The 14,847-nt window shown below is 48.1% G+C and overlaps 1 protein-coding gene across 1 annotated transcript; it reads left to right on the top strand.

Moving 5' to 3' along the window:
* Window positions 1-9,450: 9,450 nt before the first annotated feature.
* On the top strand, window positions 9,451-11,129 carry LOC124667590 (scarecrow-like protein 3). The gene has a single exon (XM_047204847.1). It carries the CDS (start codon window positions 9,732-9,734, stop codon window positions 11,094-11,096), a length of 1,365 nt encoding a protein of 454 aa, XP_047060803.1. The 5' UTR covers window positions 9,451-9,731; the 3' UTR covers window positions 11,097-11,129.
* The last annotated feature ends 3,718 nt before the right edge of the window (window positions 11,130-14,847 follow it).

The raw sequence follows: 14,847 nt of genomic DNA, 5'->3' as shown, positions 1-14,847 counted from the left end.
GCGAACGGCAGCCCCAACATTTTTGGTATGAGGAAAAGCCAACCTTGCCAGTACAATCGATCTTGGCATCGAAGTAGTCATCATATGTCCTCATGACATGAAGAGTATCCAGAAACAACTTTCTAGACATATGCTACAGGCGACGGAATGTGTTCGCATCGTAAATGGGATTGGTATGGTGGAAATAGTCTCGCATAAGGCCAGCGTGTCCACCGACTCGATCTCGGTATTTGTTGGTCTTGCGCTTCACCGACGACCCACCTCTATGCTTCGGCGGCAGATAATGGTCGTGTGCCATGCTTGCAGCGGCGAACAAGAGTTTGGTCTCATCGTCCGACGATGATTCGATGATGTTCTTGTAAAAAAATTCAATTGTTTTGCTACTCATGTGGATAAAACAATGATATTTGATCACTTCAACGCCCATGTCCACGCCGGTGCAAGGGAAGAGAAGAAAGCTGGACGCGCTTCATACCTTGAAGTCACTCTAGGGACAATACGAGCAAGTTGTGGGAGCTCCTGACGCGAACGGCATTCGAAAGCGTAGACGATGATGCTACCTTGGGGTGGCGGCGGAGATGGTGGGCAAGAGTTTGAGACAGATGAGATCTTCTCTATGGCTTTCGTCCCACTTGTGGGAGGCCTCAGATTGGCCAAAGGAAGGACAAGGGAGGATGCACTCGTTGTCCGGCTTGACGCATCGGTGGCTCATATTTGGGGCAGGGATGGGTGGGTCCATGCGAGTTGGTCCATTTGCGTCGCCCCGTTGGAGCGTGCACGGGTTGTCCATCTGTCCGCGCGGGCCAAATCGGACAGCCCATGCCCATTTGGGTCGCCCCACTAGAGATGCCCTTAAAGAAAATGCTATTTAGTGTGGCATCTCAACCTAGGGCCACCGCAGAGACGTCATTGAGCATGCGACATAGGTGGCACGAGCCATCGATCGCCACTTTATCTCTTTTCTACTGGAAGTTGTTCTCCCCCCCCCCTCCTCCTCCTCCGCAAAATCCCCACGTCTCGACACCGATAGTTTAGCCGTGACTACACACCAATCCCTGGCCGCTGCCCACCGCCTTGGCTTCCTCTCTGGCTGCTACTCTCGACTCGCGACGTCGACAGTACTAAGAGCTACCACATGTGAGCAGGGGAAAGAGCCAGTGCTTTCGTTTCGCTCTACTTGAGCTTCATTTTTTTTGAATTGTACTTTTATATTTTTTTATTACTCCCTCCGTTCCTTTCTATAGTGCCTATAGATTTTTGGCATTTGTTTCAGAATATAAGATTGTAGCTTAGCTTTTTTTCAATTACCCCCTCCCCGTTCAGCTCCCAAATCGTTCAGATCCCAAATTTTTTATGGTAAGTTAGTAAGATATGGATTTCCCAAATTTTACGTTGATCTCAAATCGTTCAGCTAGGAATCTTGTGTAAAAAATACTCTTGCGCTAATTTCCGTGCCAAAAAACTATAGGCACTATAGAATGGAACAGAGGGAGTATTTTTGAACTTTTTTGTTAAAAGTTTACAAATCTAGTTGTAACATGGTTAAATTAAATATGAAAAATCGCGTCAAAACTTTTTGAGAGAGGGCTAGACATATGTGGGCCGATACACACCCGCACATGCACTCAATCCAGCTCTACTGTCTGAGGCCATATGTGAACGCATTTGGACATGCCCTGAACGTAAGCTAATTTGACGTGAATTCCGTGGCTAGCCGTCGGTCGGTGTAATTTGACTGGTCGTACACGCAGGCAGTAGCACTCGAAAAGCGTGGAAGCTTGTGCATAGTACGTACTCAGGTGCGTTGCGTGTACATGTACACAGTTACTTTTGCAGAAACCGCCCCGAACAGCTGTGACGAGCAACAGACACGCCAAAGAGAAAAAGGCGAAGAAAAGCACCAGAAGCTCGTCATCCGGCAATGGCGATGACGGATAAGCCCGCATCGGTCACGGATAAGTAACATACAGCTGCATTATCCGCTCAGCATATACAGGTCACAGAGAAACCACTTGGCCACGTCGCCTTCCCGAGCGAGGTGACCGGGCAGCCCTCCTATCCTCCGCTCAGCAATTTTTTTTCTTTTGGATTTGTTTCTGTTGTTGCTTTAACAATGATCTTGCAGCTGTATCGTGTGGTTGCATTGTTATTAGAACATGTTTGAACAAAATACAAGTAACAGAAGACTACGTGGACGCCGGTGGACGGCTCGATCGCCTGGCCTCGTAGCGCACGGACGACGTAATTGAAAAGGTAGGAAAGAAATTGAAGGGTGCATGGCGCCGCGCAAGTGGAGCAGGGCAAAGCACAAGCGTCGGCTTCCGAGAACCTCCTCTTGTCGTCTCGTCTTTTAATATGATGAAGTGGCGGCCACCAGTAGCCACCGGTAAGACAAGGCGCTACGCGACAATCCCGCCTTAACTCGATCGCTGGGTACGCACTGCCCTCTGCCTGCCTGCTACCCGTGCGCCTACGTGTTCCTTCCTCTGGATTTGGGTTCTGGACGCTAGTAACGTGCGAGCCTCCTCACTACATCATGCACGCTTTTATTTTCTTTATTATTTCTACTATACGATGGCTTTAACCTCTCTTATTGTTTCTCGCAAATTAATTGTTGGACCGCAGCAGATTTTTGCCAACATGACATGCGTTTCCGGTGCATAACCTATCTCTAATTTTATTTTGAAATGTCGTAATTTTAGAAGAAAAAAAATCTACATGCACATCTGCACAATATATGTGCGTCCATCAAGTTTCGTGAAAAAAAAATGATTTTTTCGTAGTCTACACAAAAAAAAGAAAAAATATCTAGTGAAAAGCCTTATTTTCAGCACCGTTTTTTTTGCAAACGAAAAGTCGACTTTTCATGAAACGATTTTGTGGGTGCGTAAGAGGTGGAGATGCATGTACGGATCTTTTGTTTCATATTTTTTGACATTTTAAAATGTGTCTATGATGCATTTCAAAATAAGGAAGCATCTGCTCCCATGAGCCAAAACGTCACTCCCCAATCCAAATAGTTGTCTCTTAGGTGAATTTTAGTCTCAATAGAGAGGTGGAGTAGTCCTAATAGTTGTATTTTTGTGTAAATTTAGTCCCAACAAGACCGAATTGGCAAATATGCATACTCGCCCATGGGATATCTCGCGGCGCAAATAGAGTCCATGCACGGATGGCCGCTGTAAATTTTACAAAAATGTACTAGTTCGGTTTTCTATTTATTCGCCGCCCCACCCCTTATCTTGGCATCGCGACAATCTCGTCACCTTTCTCTCATCTTTCCTGCCTCGACGGCTAAGGCTAGCGTCGTCCTCGACGTGCTCACCATATGTTTCATCCATTATGTGCATCTGCCACCAGACCTGCCCTATCATGGGTGTTTTGAAGAGCCACCGAGTTATGATACGCCCTTGTCCGGCTCTTTCTCGCTATCATTTTCGCTCAAACAATGGGTTTTAGCTAGGGTTCTTCGCCGTGGATGAGCGATCATGCTTAGGTTGAAATTTTGGATGAGACAACTTATTATTGTTGTTCATCAAAGTTTATTGATAAGACAAATCGGCATAACAACAAGATTGTTGATGATTTTTCCGCTCGTATAGGTGGTTGCGATGTGCTTTGGATCGGCATGAATTCGAAAAAGTTTTAATTTTTAGTGGTTGGATTGTGGAGGTTGCATATACTACCTCCATCCCAAGGCTTAAGGCCTATATTTTTTAAAAAGTCAAACTATGTTAATTTTGACTAAGTTTCTATCAAAAAACATGAACATGAAAAGTACAAAATCAATATCATTAGATAGATAATGAAATATATTTTCATATGGTACCTACAAAATATCATATTTGTTCATAAATTCTTCTAAAAGTTTGGTCAAACTTTACTTCGTCTGACTTTCTGAAAAAATATAGGCCTTAAGCCTTGGGATGGAGGTAGTATTTAGTAGTCCTTGATCTGTAAAATTTGTTGTGCAAGAAAAAATCTCAAACTTTTTTGATGTCTGCTTTCTCTAAATGTGACTAAATTTTGTTGTCCGTCGTTTGAATTTTAGTAAATTGTTCGGCTTAGAGCACTCAAAAGATTTCCGTAGCACTAAATATACATGCATGGTTCAGTTAGAATGTGATTTGCATTCAATTTAGGCCATTTTAGTAGTGCCATGTTTCTCTGAATTTTTGGATTGCTTTTCTCTTAAAACTCTGAGAGTGTGATATTTGTGTTGCTTTTCTCTTAACAAAGAATTATGGCATTTTCAAATACTTCAAATGCAGTAAGGTAAGTTGGTTTTCTACATGTTTCCTATTTTTAAGGGAGATGAAGATTTTATTTTCAATTTAGATGGACCATAATGGATTTTCTGTGGCTTAAGGGGTGAAGTGACTTATGACAATAGGACTACATATTTCTTTGACAACGAGACCTTTTCAGTTTTATGGATTAAATATTTGTTTTGAGGCAATTTCAAAATGAGATCGATGGTATGTTGCATGTGTACTAGGAGAAGCCAAGGAAGGATATGCTAGATGGATTGCAAGGTATTGATTGTAACACCAACCTGTATGAACGGACACATGCACTCCCTAGCCCTCTGAGCATCTTTAGCCTAAAAAAAAACTGATTTGACGCATCTTAAGATTGACGAAATCACCATAGACACCTTATTATTGATGGGAAATATCGCCTCTCACTGAAAAATGTTCCTTCTTTCATAAGATACCAAAATATCATACCTGAAATTTATACTCTAGTGGCTAACCATCCAACCAATGGTCGGCTCTCACGACTATTCATACTTATAACACTTTGAATAGATATAGTTTCTGCTCGTTTGACACTCGAGCGTTGATTATTCTCCCCGTCAAACAAAACAACGTTAATCACTAGTTCACTACACAAAGCCTCGCTTTCACACCACATTTTCTACACACAAGTACTAGCAGACAAAAACCCCATACGGATCACTGTTTCCCCAGCTAGCGAGCCAGCCACCCGGTACTACCAGTACAATACAAAATATAAATTTCATCTATACGCCGTCCAAGCGCGATGTACACGCCACCGCCAGGTAGCGCGTGGGTTTTAGCTTTGTTTTTGAAACAAGGCAGAAAGGACGAGCGCGGAGTGATGGCGTTGTTTTGTTTGGTTGCGGCGTGGCTCGTCGCCTTGCGCGGGGCGGAGGAATAAATAGCCATCACGATTCCGACTTCCCGCGACGTCGCGACAAGCGTCCTGCGTCGGGTTCGGTGCCCCATTTATTGGGTGCGCCAAAAGCTTATCGTCGCCGACTGACTGGTGGTGCTGCTAGTGCACAACGTCGGTCCTCACTAGGAATAGCAAGGGCACACGATTGTAGGCAGTACGAAACCGTGCCAGCGAAGGTAATAAAGAGAGACACGTGGCGCGGACTGTGCCTAAACAGGTTACTATGGGCACCAACTAAAGGGGTCAGCTGGAGTACTTGCCATCGACAAGTTTTCGTCAATGCCGCATGTGCTCGCCTTGATGAAGACTCGACCAAACTAGATACACTAGTCATCTCCACCCAAAGTTTGAACGGATAGAAACTTTAACACTTCTCGCAGATATTTAGCACTTTGACATGTCATTAATGTAGGCCGAACAATTATTTTTGAACTTAAGACCTTTTGGCTGTGATGCCGGCACATGTTCTCGTTGGAGCATGTGCCCTCCTTCATCACCCCCTCGATGAAGCTAAGCTAACCAACGTACCTCTTGAATTGTAGTGTCGAATAAAACTACCAACTCCATGTGTTTGGTTGCGCCGAAATGGGCCACATTTTCAAAATTTTGTTTCCCATTTTGATACGTTTGTTTCAATTTTGGTGGTTTTAACTGTTTGAAACAAATACTCAACTGACCATGAATTTTGGGGCTATGTGCCTAGGGATCGTCAATTTTCGAGTTTCTTTGTGCAAATAAGAAATATTCGGTGGTTTAAAACATAGACAACCCAAATAAATCATTTGGACGATTCTGAAAGTGAATTCGTTACATCTATTACAAACTAAAAATTCATAGTGGTGTTTTCAAAAAAAAAATTGATAGTGGTGGTTTCTATAAAACAATCAAAAGTATTGATTACATGCATCTATAGCACAATGAGTGGTGGTTTCGTGTATTTGAGAGGTTTGTGCATGGATTGGTATGAAACTAAACATTAGTATTCGCCATGGATTCTGAAAAAATGAATTTCTTTTTTACTTCAACTTTGCAATATGGTGCTACAATTCTATTATCAAAATCTTCTAGAAACTATATGCTACTTTCGATAACGACTATGTTATTGAGAACTTTTATGTGTGCTGAAACCATATGTTCTTTTCTTGCATAAGTGTGGTTAAATTATCGTGATATTAAAATTTAAAAATAAACAAATATTTGTCTCACTCATGTGCAAAACCATGGGTATAGAGAAACACACTACAAAATTTGTATGTAAAATTCACACAAATTTTAACTTCCCTTTCCGATAGCCCATTCTTACGATGGACTTCACATAGAAGAAACTGTATCGAGCGATTATGTAAATGGAAAAAAGAATAGAACACTGATTTAGCCCAATATGTGGTGCTTTTTATATCTCAGAGTTATGTGCATGTAATTTTATGAAACTAAACATTAGTCGCGATGGACACTAAAAAAAGTTTGAAAAATATTTATACCTTGAACTTGGGAATATGGTGCTAGAATTTTATTGTCCCGCGACATGTATTTAGGGTTGGGGGAGTCTAAAATGTATGCTATGATTGTATAAGGAATGTGTTGCTAAGAACTTTTTGTCTGAAACCATCGATTCTTTTCTTGCAGAATCCTGCTCAAATTACCAGGGCCTTGAAATTTAAAAATCGAGAAATATTTGTCTCAAACATGTGAAAAAACTTGAGTACAGAGAAACACATTACAAAGTTCATATATTTGTGATAACTTAATTATATTAATACAATAAAAGGCTGCATGTCCATTGTTACAGAGGTCGGAGCTAGGTCTCTTTTCGATTTTTGTTACGGAAGCATAGTAGTACAAAATATCCGAGGCGTGCATGGAACCATAACTTTTCTGCCGGTTATATATATTTGAAACATGGGAAGTTTTGAGCGGGTATAGAAAATTTTCTCTTGTTTTCTAGACTGGGGATGAGATGCCCTTCCCAAAACAAACAAAAGAAAGATACCAGGAAAGCGAGTGCTTGGTTTAAAATTAAGGAGAGTGCTAGTAACCCGAAACGACACGGGTAGGTGTAGCGTAGACTGTGTAGATAGTGTTGGAGGACTCCACCTAACCTGCGTAGATTACTACGATTTGGGAGGGGGAATAGAAGGGGACGGTGCACATATTCAGAAAAATTCCTCCGTCGCCGAGCTCCCTGCCAAAGGACGGACGAGTGTGGTGTGGGGTTGCGCGGGGTAGAAGACGAGCGGGATCGATGGAGACAAAAGGCTCACCCGGCCCCGCGCGCCTTTTGTCGCCGACGGACGCAACACTCCAAAACGCTCCTCTCCTCTCCTCGTCTCCTTCCCTTTCCCAGTTCCCACTCCACCCACGCGCCCCTCCTTCTATATTTGCGTCGGTCGATCCCTTGCGCTGGGAAATCAGGCGGCTGCTGCTCCTGAACTAGCTTCTTGTTGAGGTGAGCATTTTCTTTTGAGATTTGCAGATTGCTTTGTTTGGTTGGTCGTCTTCCTGCCTACCCCTGTCTTTCTCTCTTGCACGCTGGTGAGCAGATGACCCTCTTGTGTTGATCGATGTTACACAATAAGGATATCTCCAGTGGTCTAACGCACCACCTTTGCGACTGCATGGTTAAAAAATACGCTTAGACACATTGTCCTGACACAGTGTCCCACCCCGCCGCACCGTAGTACCTGACGTCTGTTCGGCCCTCGCTGTGCCGGGGTACATGATTGGAGCCGGGGTAGAATCTCAAACCCCTTTACCGTATCTGTCAAGTCTTTGGTGCGCACCTCCCTGCTGGCTAAGCCAACCGGCCTCGCTACGCAGGATATGTTTGGTCAATTGCGTCGGTAGGTTTTCGAATTCATTTTTGAGTGCCACTGATCCGTAATTGCTGCCCACGAAGATGGACGTGTGGAAGTCGCTCAAGAAGTTCGGCAGTGAGGTCATTTAATCCTCTTCCAACGACGAGTCCGACAAGACGAACCAGGACATGGCTATTGCGACCTCCATCATCCACGAGCACAATGCCAGCCATATGCCAGTGTACCGGGGCTCTGTTAAGGGCTGCTCAAGAATCCTGTCGCGAGACAGTCGGTGGGCACCGCCCGCTCTACGAGGACTACTTCAACCGCACCAATCCGCTGTACCCGAAAATTGTTTCGGCAGTGGTACCGGATGTCAAGGGAGCTGTTCATGGTCACTCTACGGGGCGTCACATACTACGACTCATACTTTCAATGCAGTCCCGATGCCACCTTCTACCAAAATGTTCCGCAACTATTCACATGCTATTGTACGGAATGGTTGCTGATATCTTTGATGAGTATCTGCGAATGGGTGAGAGCATCTGCCTTGAATCCATGTACCGGTTTTGCCGAGCCGTGATTGTCGTGTTCGAAGAATATTACTTGAGTGAGTCAACGGTTAAGGACACAAGACGACCGTTGTTCATCAACGGGTCTAGAGGGTTCCCGGGCATGATTGGCAGTATAGATTGCATGCACAGGGAGTGGAAGATCTGTCTATTTGGATGGCATGATCAGTTTAGTGGGCAACATAGATTGCATGCACTAGTAGTGGAAGAAATGTCCATTTGGATGACATGATCAGTTTAGCGGTTTAGCGGGCAAGATAGATTGCATGCACTGGAAGTGAAAGAACTTTCCATTTAGATGACATGATTAGTTTAGCGGGCAACATAGATTACATTCAAAGAACTATCCATTTAAATGGCAGGATCAGTTTAGCGGCAATATAGATTACATGCACTAGGAATGAAAGAATTGTCCATTTGCATAGATTGATTATTGTCAGTCAGTGATGACAACTTATCCAAACATTTACATAAGAATTTGATTGAGCACCAGTGAGCATTAGCTAGCCATGAAAACTTTAAGTAGTTATCAATATCACCTCGTTAAGTAGACATCAAATATTTCCATTTACGTCTCCCCGTTTGAGATGGAGCGCACTGATGTATGCATGCTCGATGAGTCCAGAAATCAATGGCCTTGATTTTTCTCTTGTCCTCACCCCAAATCCTGAGAAATTCTGACCGAGAGGGAATTGTATTTTTGTTTCTCGAGTTGTTGCCGCTTGTTGCGACCCGCTTGGCTTCCTGGCATTTGTTCTTCTCTGCTTGTCTTATTTTGTCCTCTCCCTCTCTCTTCTCTGCCGTGTCCTCGTCCCCTATCTCTCTCCATCTATTTAAGGCTGCTTAGTTTGTTAATTGAGTTTCTCTTTGCACCACAGGCTTTTGCAGTTGCAGCTCTCCCACCTCATACTACTACAGTAGTATTCCCCAATTTACCACTCTGTGGTGCTCTGCCAGACGCGACCCAAAACCTCGAAGAACCTCAAACGCGGCTGTGCCCGTGAGCCCATACCATTTCGGGAGCCATATATATCATCGTCTCTCATCCACACCAAGAAACAGCCGGTGAAAGCAGTGCGTTTCAGAACGAGAGAAGAAAGGAAGAAGCTTTCTTGCGGATAGGGAAGCTCGCTCTCCTCCGGTGGCAGCGCTGGCGAGGCTGATGATCCACCAGCAGCAGCAGCAGCAGCAGGACGAAGGCTCCTCCTCCTCCGTCACCTCCTCCCCGCTCCAGAACTTCTCCAACATGCCGCTCCACCCCGCCACCGCCTCCACCACGCCGCCCTGGATGCTGCGCGAGCTCCGCTCCGACGAGCGCGGCCTCTGCCTCATCCACCTCCTCCTCAACTGCGCCGCCGCCGCCGCCGCCGGCCGCCTCGACGCCGCCAACGCAGCCCTCGAGCACATCGCCGCCCTCGCCTCCTCCGACGGCGACGCCATGCAGCGCGTGGCCGCCGCCTTCGCGGAGGCGCTGGCGCGGCGCGCCCTCCGCGCCTGGCCGGGCCTCTGCCGCGCGCTGCTCCTGCCCCGCGCCTCGCCCGCGCCCGCCGAGGTCGCCGTCGCTCGCCGCCACTTCCTCGACCTCTGCCCCTTCCTCCGCCTCGCCGGCGCCGCCGCCAACCAGGCCGTGCTCGAGGCCATGGAGTCCGAGAAGATCGTCCACGTCATCGACCTCGGCGGCGCCGACGCCACCCAGTGGCTCGAGCTGCTCCACCTCCTCGCCGCGCGCCCCGAGGGCCCGCCCCACTTCCGCCTCACCGCCGTGCACGAGCACAAGGACCTGCTCACGCAGACCGCCATGGTCCTCACCAAGGAAGCCGAGCGCCTCGACGTGCCGTTCCAGTTCAACCCCGTCGTCACCCGCTTGGACACCCTCGACGTCGAGTCCCTCCGCGTCAAGACCGGCGAGGCGCTCGCCATCACCTCCAGCCTCCAGCTCCACCGCCTCCTCGCCACCGACGACGACTCCTCCTCCACCTCACCCACCGCCATCGACAAAGAAAAACGTCGGAGCAGCCCGGACTCCTCCGGCCTGCTCTCCCCGTCCACCTCCCGCGCCGACGCCTTCCTCGGCGCGCTCTGGGGGCTGTCCCCGAAGGTGATGGTCGTCACCGAGCAGGAAGCCAGCCACAACACGCCGGGCCTCACGGAGCGGTTCGTGGAGGCGCTCAACTACTACGCCGCGCTCTTCGACTGCCTCGAGGTGGGCGCGGCGCGCGGCTCCGTGGAGCGCGCGCGCGTCGAGCGCTGGCTCCTCGGCGAGGAGATCAAGAACATCGTCGCCTGCGACGGGAGCGACCGCCGGGAGCGCCACGAGCGCCACGACCGGTGGGCCGCCAGGATGGAGGGCGCCGGCTTCGGCCGCGTCCCGCTCAGCTACTACTCCCTGCTGCAGGCGCGGCGGGCGGCGCAGGGGCTCGGCTGCGACGGCTTCAAGGTCCGCGAGGAGAAGGGCGTCTTCTTCCTCTGCTGGCAGGACCGCGCCCTCTTCTCCGTCTCCGCATGGCGCGGCCGCCGCTACGACTGACCTCACCGCCGGCCCGCCGGCCGTCGGTCGTGTCGCCGCGCGCCAAGAATTCTTAGATTTGATTTTACCCTTACTATCTACCGATGGGAATTAGCTAGCTAGGCGTTTCACCTGGCGCGTTGCGCCGGGTAAAGTTTGAATCTTTCTAGTACTTGGTGTTTCTAGTAGCTCGGTTGTTTGTTTAGACTGAACTTGCTGTTCATAGTGTGCCTTCCCTTTCTGGTTCAGATTAATGCATAGATTTTAGCGTGAACGATGAAATCATCTCCCAATTGATTTGATCATCTGGTGGATGGTTCATCGATCTTTCAGTTCAATCGATTCGTACCGACCAGAGCAGGTTGTGTTTGGTGAAAATGGGATGATCTAAACGCGATCAGATCAGTTCCTTATGAGTCACGTAATAGCTTGTCAGCCGACTCTCCACTGACTGACTGAGAGCATCCCCACTCGTTGGCGCTCCCCACGCCCAAATCCGGCGAAATTTTCGTCCGGATTGGATGAAGATTTGGCGTGGGGAGCGCCGAAGTTCCAGCCGTCCCCCCGGCAGGAAACCCCCAACCTCGACCATTTGACATATTTCAAACAAATTCAACATAAAATTTAACAAGTTCGGCAAACAGGAGGACGAAAATTGCTGAAACAAATTCGGCGATAACAGTACAATGTTTAACAAGTGCTCGAAACAAATGAAGCACACAAATTTCACAATTTTTCAAACAAATTAAGACGAGACTAGTTGGCGTCGGCGTTGGCGTTGCCTCGGAGCCTCCATATGTGCTCCACTGGATCATCTTGCAAGCAGCTGGTGCATTGTGAAGTCTCGAATCTCCTGGCGCATAGCAATGAAGGCGGCCCATGATGGAGGCACCTGGTGATTAGGCTGTGCAAGAGGACCCTCTCTCTCATATGGTGCTTCTTGCTCAGTCAGAGGAACCGGATGCTTTCGCTCATCTTCAATAATCATGTTGTGTAGGCACACACAGCAGTTCATCACCTCCATTCGCTGTCTCGGCTTGCACTTCCGGCGACCTCGTGCCGACCCACCACGCCGACGAGTTGCCAGTCCGGCGTACATGCTTGCCAAGCAACCAAGGATCATCATGTGCTCCTCGTCTTGGGCGGCCGTCGCCATCTCTTCTTGCATAAGCTCGACGAACATCTCGCTCCTCCTCTTCGTCCGAGTCCATGGCCGGCGAGGCAAATGGACGAACACCCGACGGGCGTGGTCGAGGCAACCCGAGCCGCGAGCGACGACGAGCAAGCGAGCCGGAAAACAGAGCCGGCGGAAGAGCGGCCGGATAGACCGTCGTCCAAACACGGCGGAATATAGGCAGCGGGGAAGGAGTGGCGGCGCAATCTGGGCAACAAGCCGGCGGGGTGGTGCCGGCGGCGAGAGAGATACGAGGGTGGGGGAGATTTTGAGCGACGTGGCGGTGGGGTTCGTGCGTCGAGTCACCGACGGATCGGGCCCTTCCCCGCTTTTCACTCGTCCGGAGTCCCCGAGAACTCCCCGGGGGCCGGGGGTGCGTGGGATCGCCGGATGAATTTAGGCCCAAATCCGGACGAAAACGAGGAACCGGGGGCGCGACTGGGCCGAATTTCGCCGTCCGGATGGAAAAAACGCTCGCCGGGGGCCTCCTCGGGGGGACGAGTGGAGATGCTCTGACTGACTCATCGAGAAAACGTGGCGTTGAAATATTTCATGTCCTGGAAAGAGTACGATTACAGGACGCTGCGCTGGTAGTTTCGGCGTTAAACACGAGACCCAATTCGATCCAGCATTTTTCAACAAATTCAACCGTCGGTTGTCCGGACAAAACGTTGGCTTTTGTCTCAACTTCCACACAAATTGCCACCGTCGTTGCTTCGGGGAGTTTCTCCTCTGTTTCTGAGAGGGCGTTTGTTTCCGTACAACCCTCCCCTTCAAACTTAGAAATAATATACAGTATGAATATATTGCATATGTTGGATGTAGATGGGCTGCAGCCAGTAAGGCAGCCTATGTAACCTACAATTTCTGAAATCTTAAGGTCTATCATGTTGCCAATTTGGAGACAGGCTTGGAGAATAAACTTTAGTCCTACATTGCTAGTTGAGAGGGAGTTGAAGTGGTATATAAAGGCTGATCTTCTTGTCTTTCCAAGTGAGTGAGAAGAGAAGGGACGCTCGCGCAGTCCTCCTCCTCCACCGCGATAAGGTTTTTGGGGAGCGTCTCGGCGCGATAAGGTTTTTGGGGAGCGTCTCTGCGCGACTGCTTGCTGTTGTTCGTGTTCTTCTTCACCGGGTCGACTGCTTCCTCGACAAATCCGACTACACCGTGGGCGACATCAACGATGGCCATGGCGGTGCTGCTGCTGCTGGTGCGACCTTCCCGATCGCGATGTACGTGTTTTTCTTGTCCTATCTTGCACTAGTACTTGTTCCATGTTCAGAACTGATGCATGTGTTTAGTCTGATGTGTATAGTTAAGTATGCTAGTGCATCTATAATGTTATTTTCGGTAATTAAACTCACTCGAAAATTGCCTAATAATCTAACAACATGCATATGTATATGATTATGTAGGTAGGCGGATCATTAGCGGCGACTCTTTGCCGGGGTGACGGCCGTGGATTCTAGTCTAAAGGGACGACAAGATGTTGTTGGCCAGCCACGAGGCAGCGCTGCGCGTCATGAGCCTCGACAATGCGTCTTAGGTGTGTGCCAGCAGGGTTGGGGCGGCGTGCACACTAGATGGTGACACAACAGTGTGATGAACGGCCAGACAGTTCGGGGCGATAGATTGTCTTACGGTGCCTGCATCGGACTGTCTTGCGACGACGATATGCCTATACGTGGGTATACCGGATTTTGAATTTAAGTTTAGACATAAGCGTTGACATTACCGGTTGGGTTTGATTGAATTCAAGGAAAGGGGTTGCACTAGAGCAAGCATCTTTCCATGGGCAATTCGAATTCGATGATTCAGGCCATTGCATGATTCAGTTTCACGCTTGCTCTTTCAAGGAAAAGTACCGGAAGAGTGGACGTAACATGCTGTACTGTACCATACTCAAAGCAGACTGAAACTCGATCTACGTTATTCTGTCCGAATAAAATTTCGACAAGTGTAGACCTGGTCGCACGACAGTTTCTCTTTTGAGCTGGACACTACGGCACTGTTAATTACAGCTCCAATTAGTCTTGTCCTTCATCTACAATACACAGTGGATTAGTAGCAGAGCATCTATGGTCAGTTCCCCAGTAGTATTGCCCTGTTGTCGCGCCAGAAAGGGCAACATGTGTGGATTGACTCATCGTCGGCAGCCAGGAGATGCCACCTTCCTCTTTTAACATATGACGATGATTGAATCCACCCACGCGCGGAGTTCTCCTCCCTCATGATTATTAGGACTCATTTTATTAGAAACCCTCGAATGACGTCTGGGAAAAGCGGCGAAAATCAATTTATAGGAGGACGCCGTATCATTTGGGATATGCCCGTTTCTAGCGCCCGTCCACCATACTTCTAGAAAACACCAAAATTCGGTAAAAATTAATTTTATTTCAAATTTTGTGATATATAAGTTGAAAGAAAATGGCCGTTGCCGCCCAACATCCAATGGGTGATGATACGACGGCACAACATTATGGCTACAACTCTATGAGGTTTCTCGCACAGCGGTGGGGCTTTTTATTGCCAAAGATGGTGGGAAAAGGAGGATAAAGGGGGGAAGGAGCGAGTGTGGCATTTTGAAGACCGAGGCAC

Source organism: Lolium rigidum, chromosome 6 (genome assembly GCF_022539505.1).
Source record: "Lolium rigidum isolate FL_2022 chromosome 6, APGP_CSIRO_Lrig_0.1, whole genome shotgun sequence".
Lineage (NCBI taxonomy): Eukaryota > Viridiplantae > Streptophyta > Magnoliopsida > Poales > Poaceae > Lolium > Lolium rigidum.
The sequence above is the reverse complement of the archived record's forward strand: the minus strand, read 5'-3'. Positions and strand labels throughout refer to the sequence as shown.

Bases quoted from the DNA above. Each gene is read 5' to 3' on its own strand.
- LOC124667590 (XM_047204847.1), top strand. From the start codon at position 9,732: ATGATCCACCAGCAGCAGCAGCAGCAGCAGGACGAAGGCTCCTCCTCC.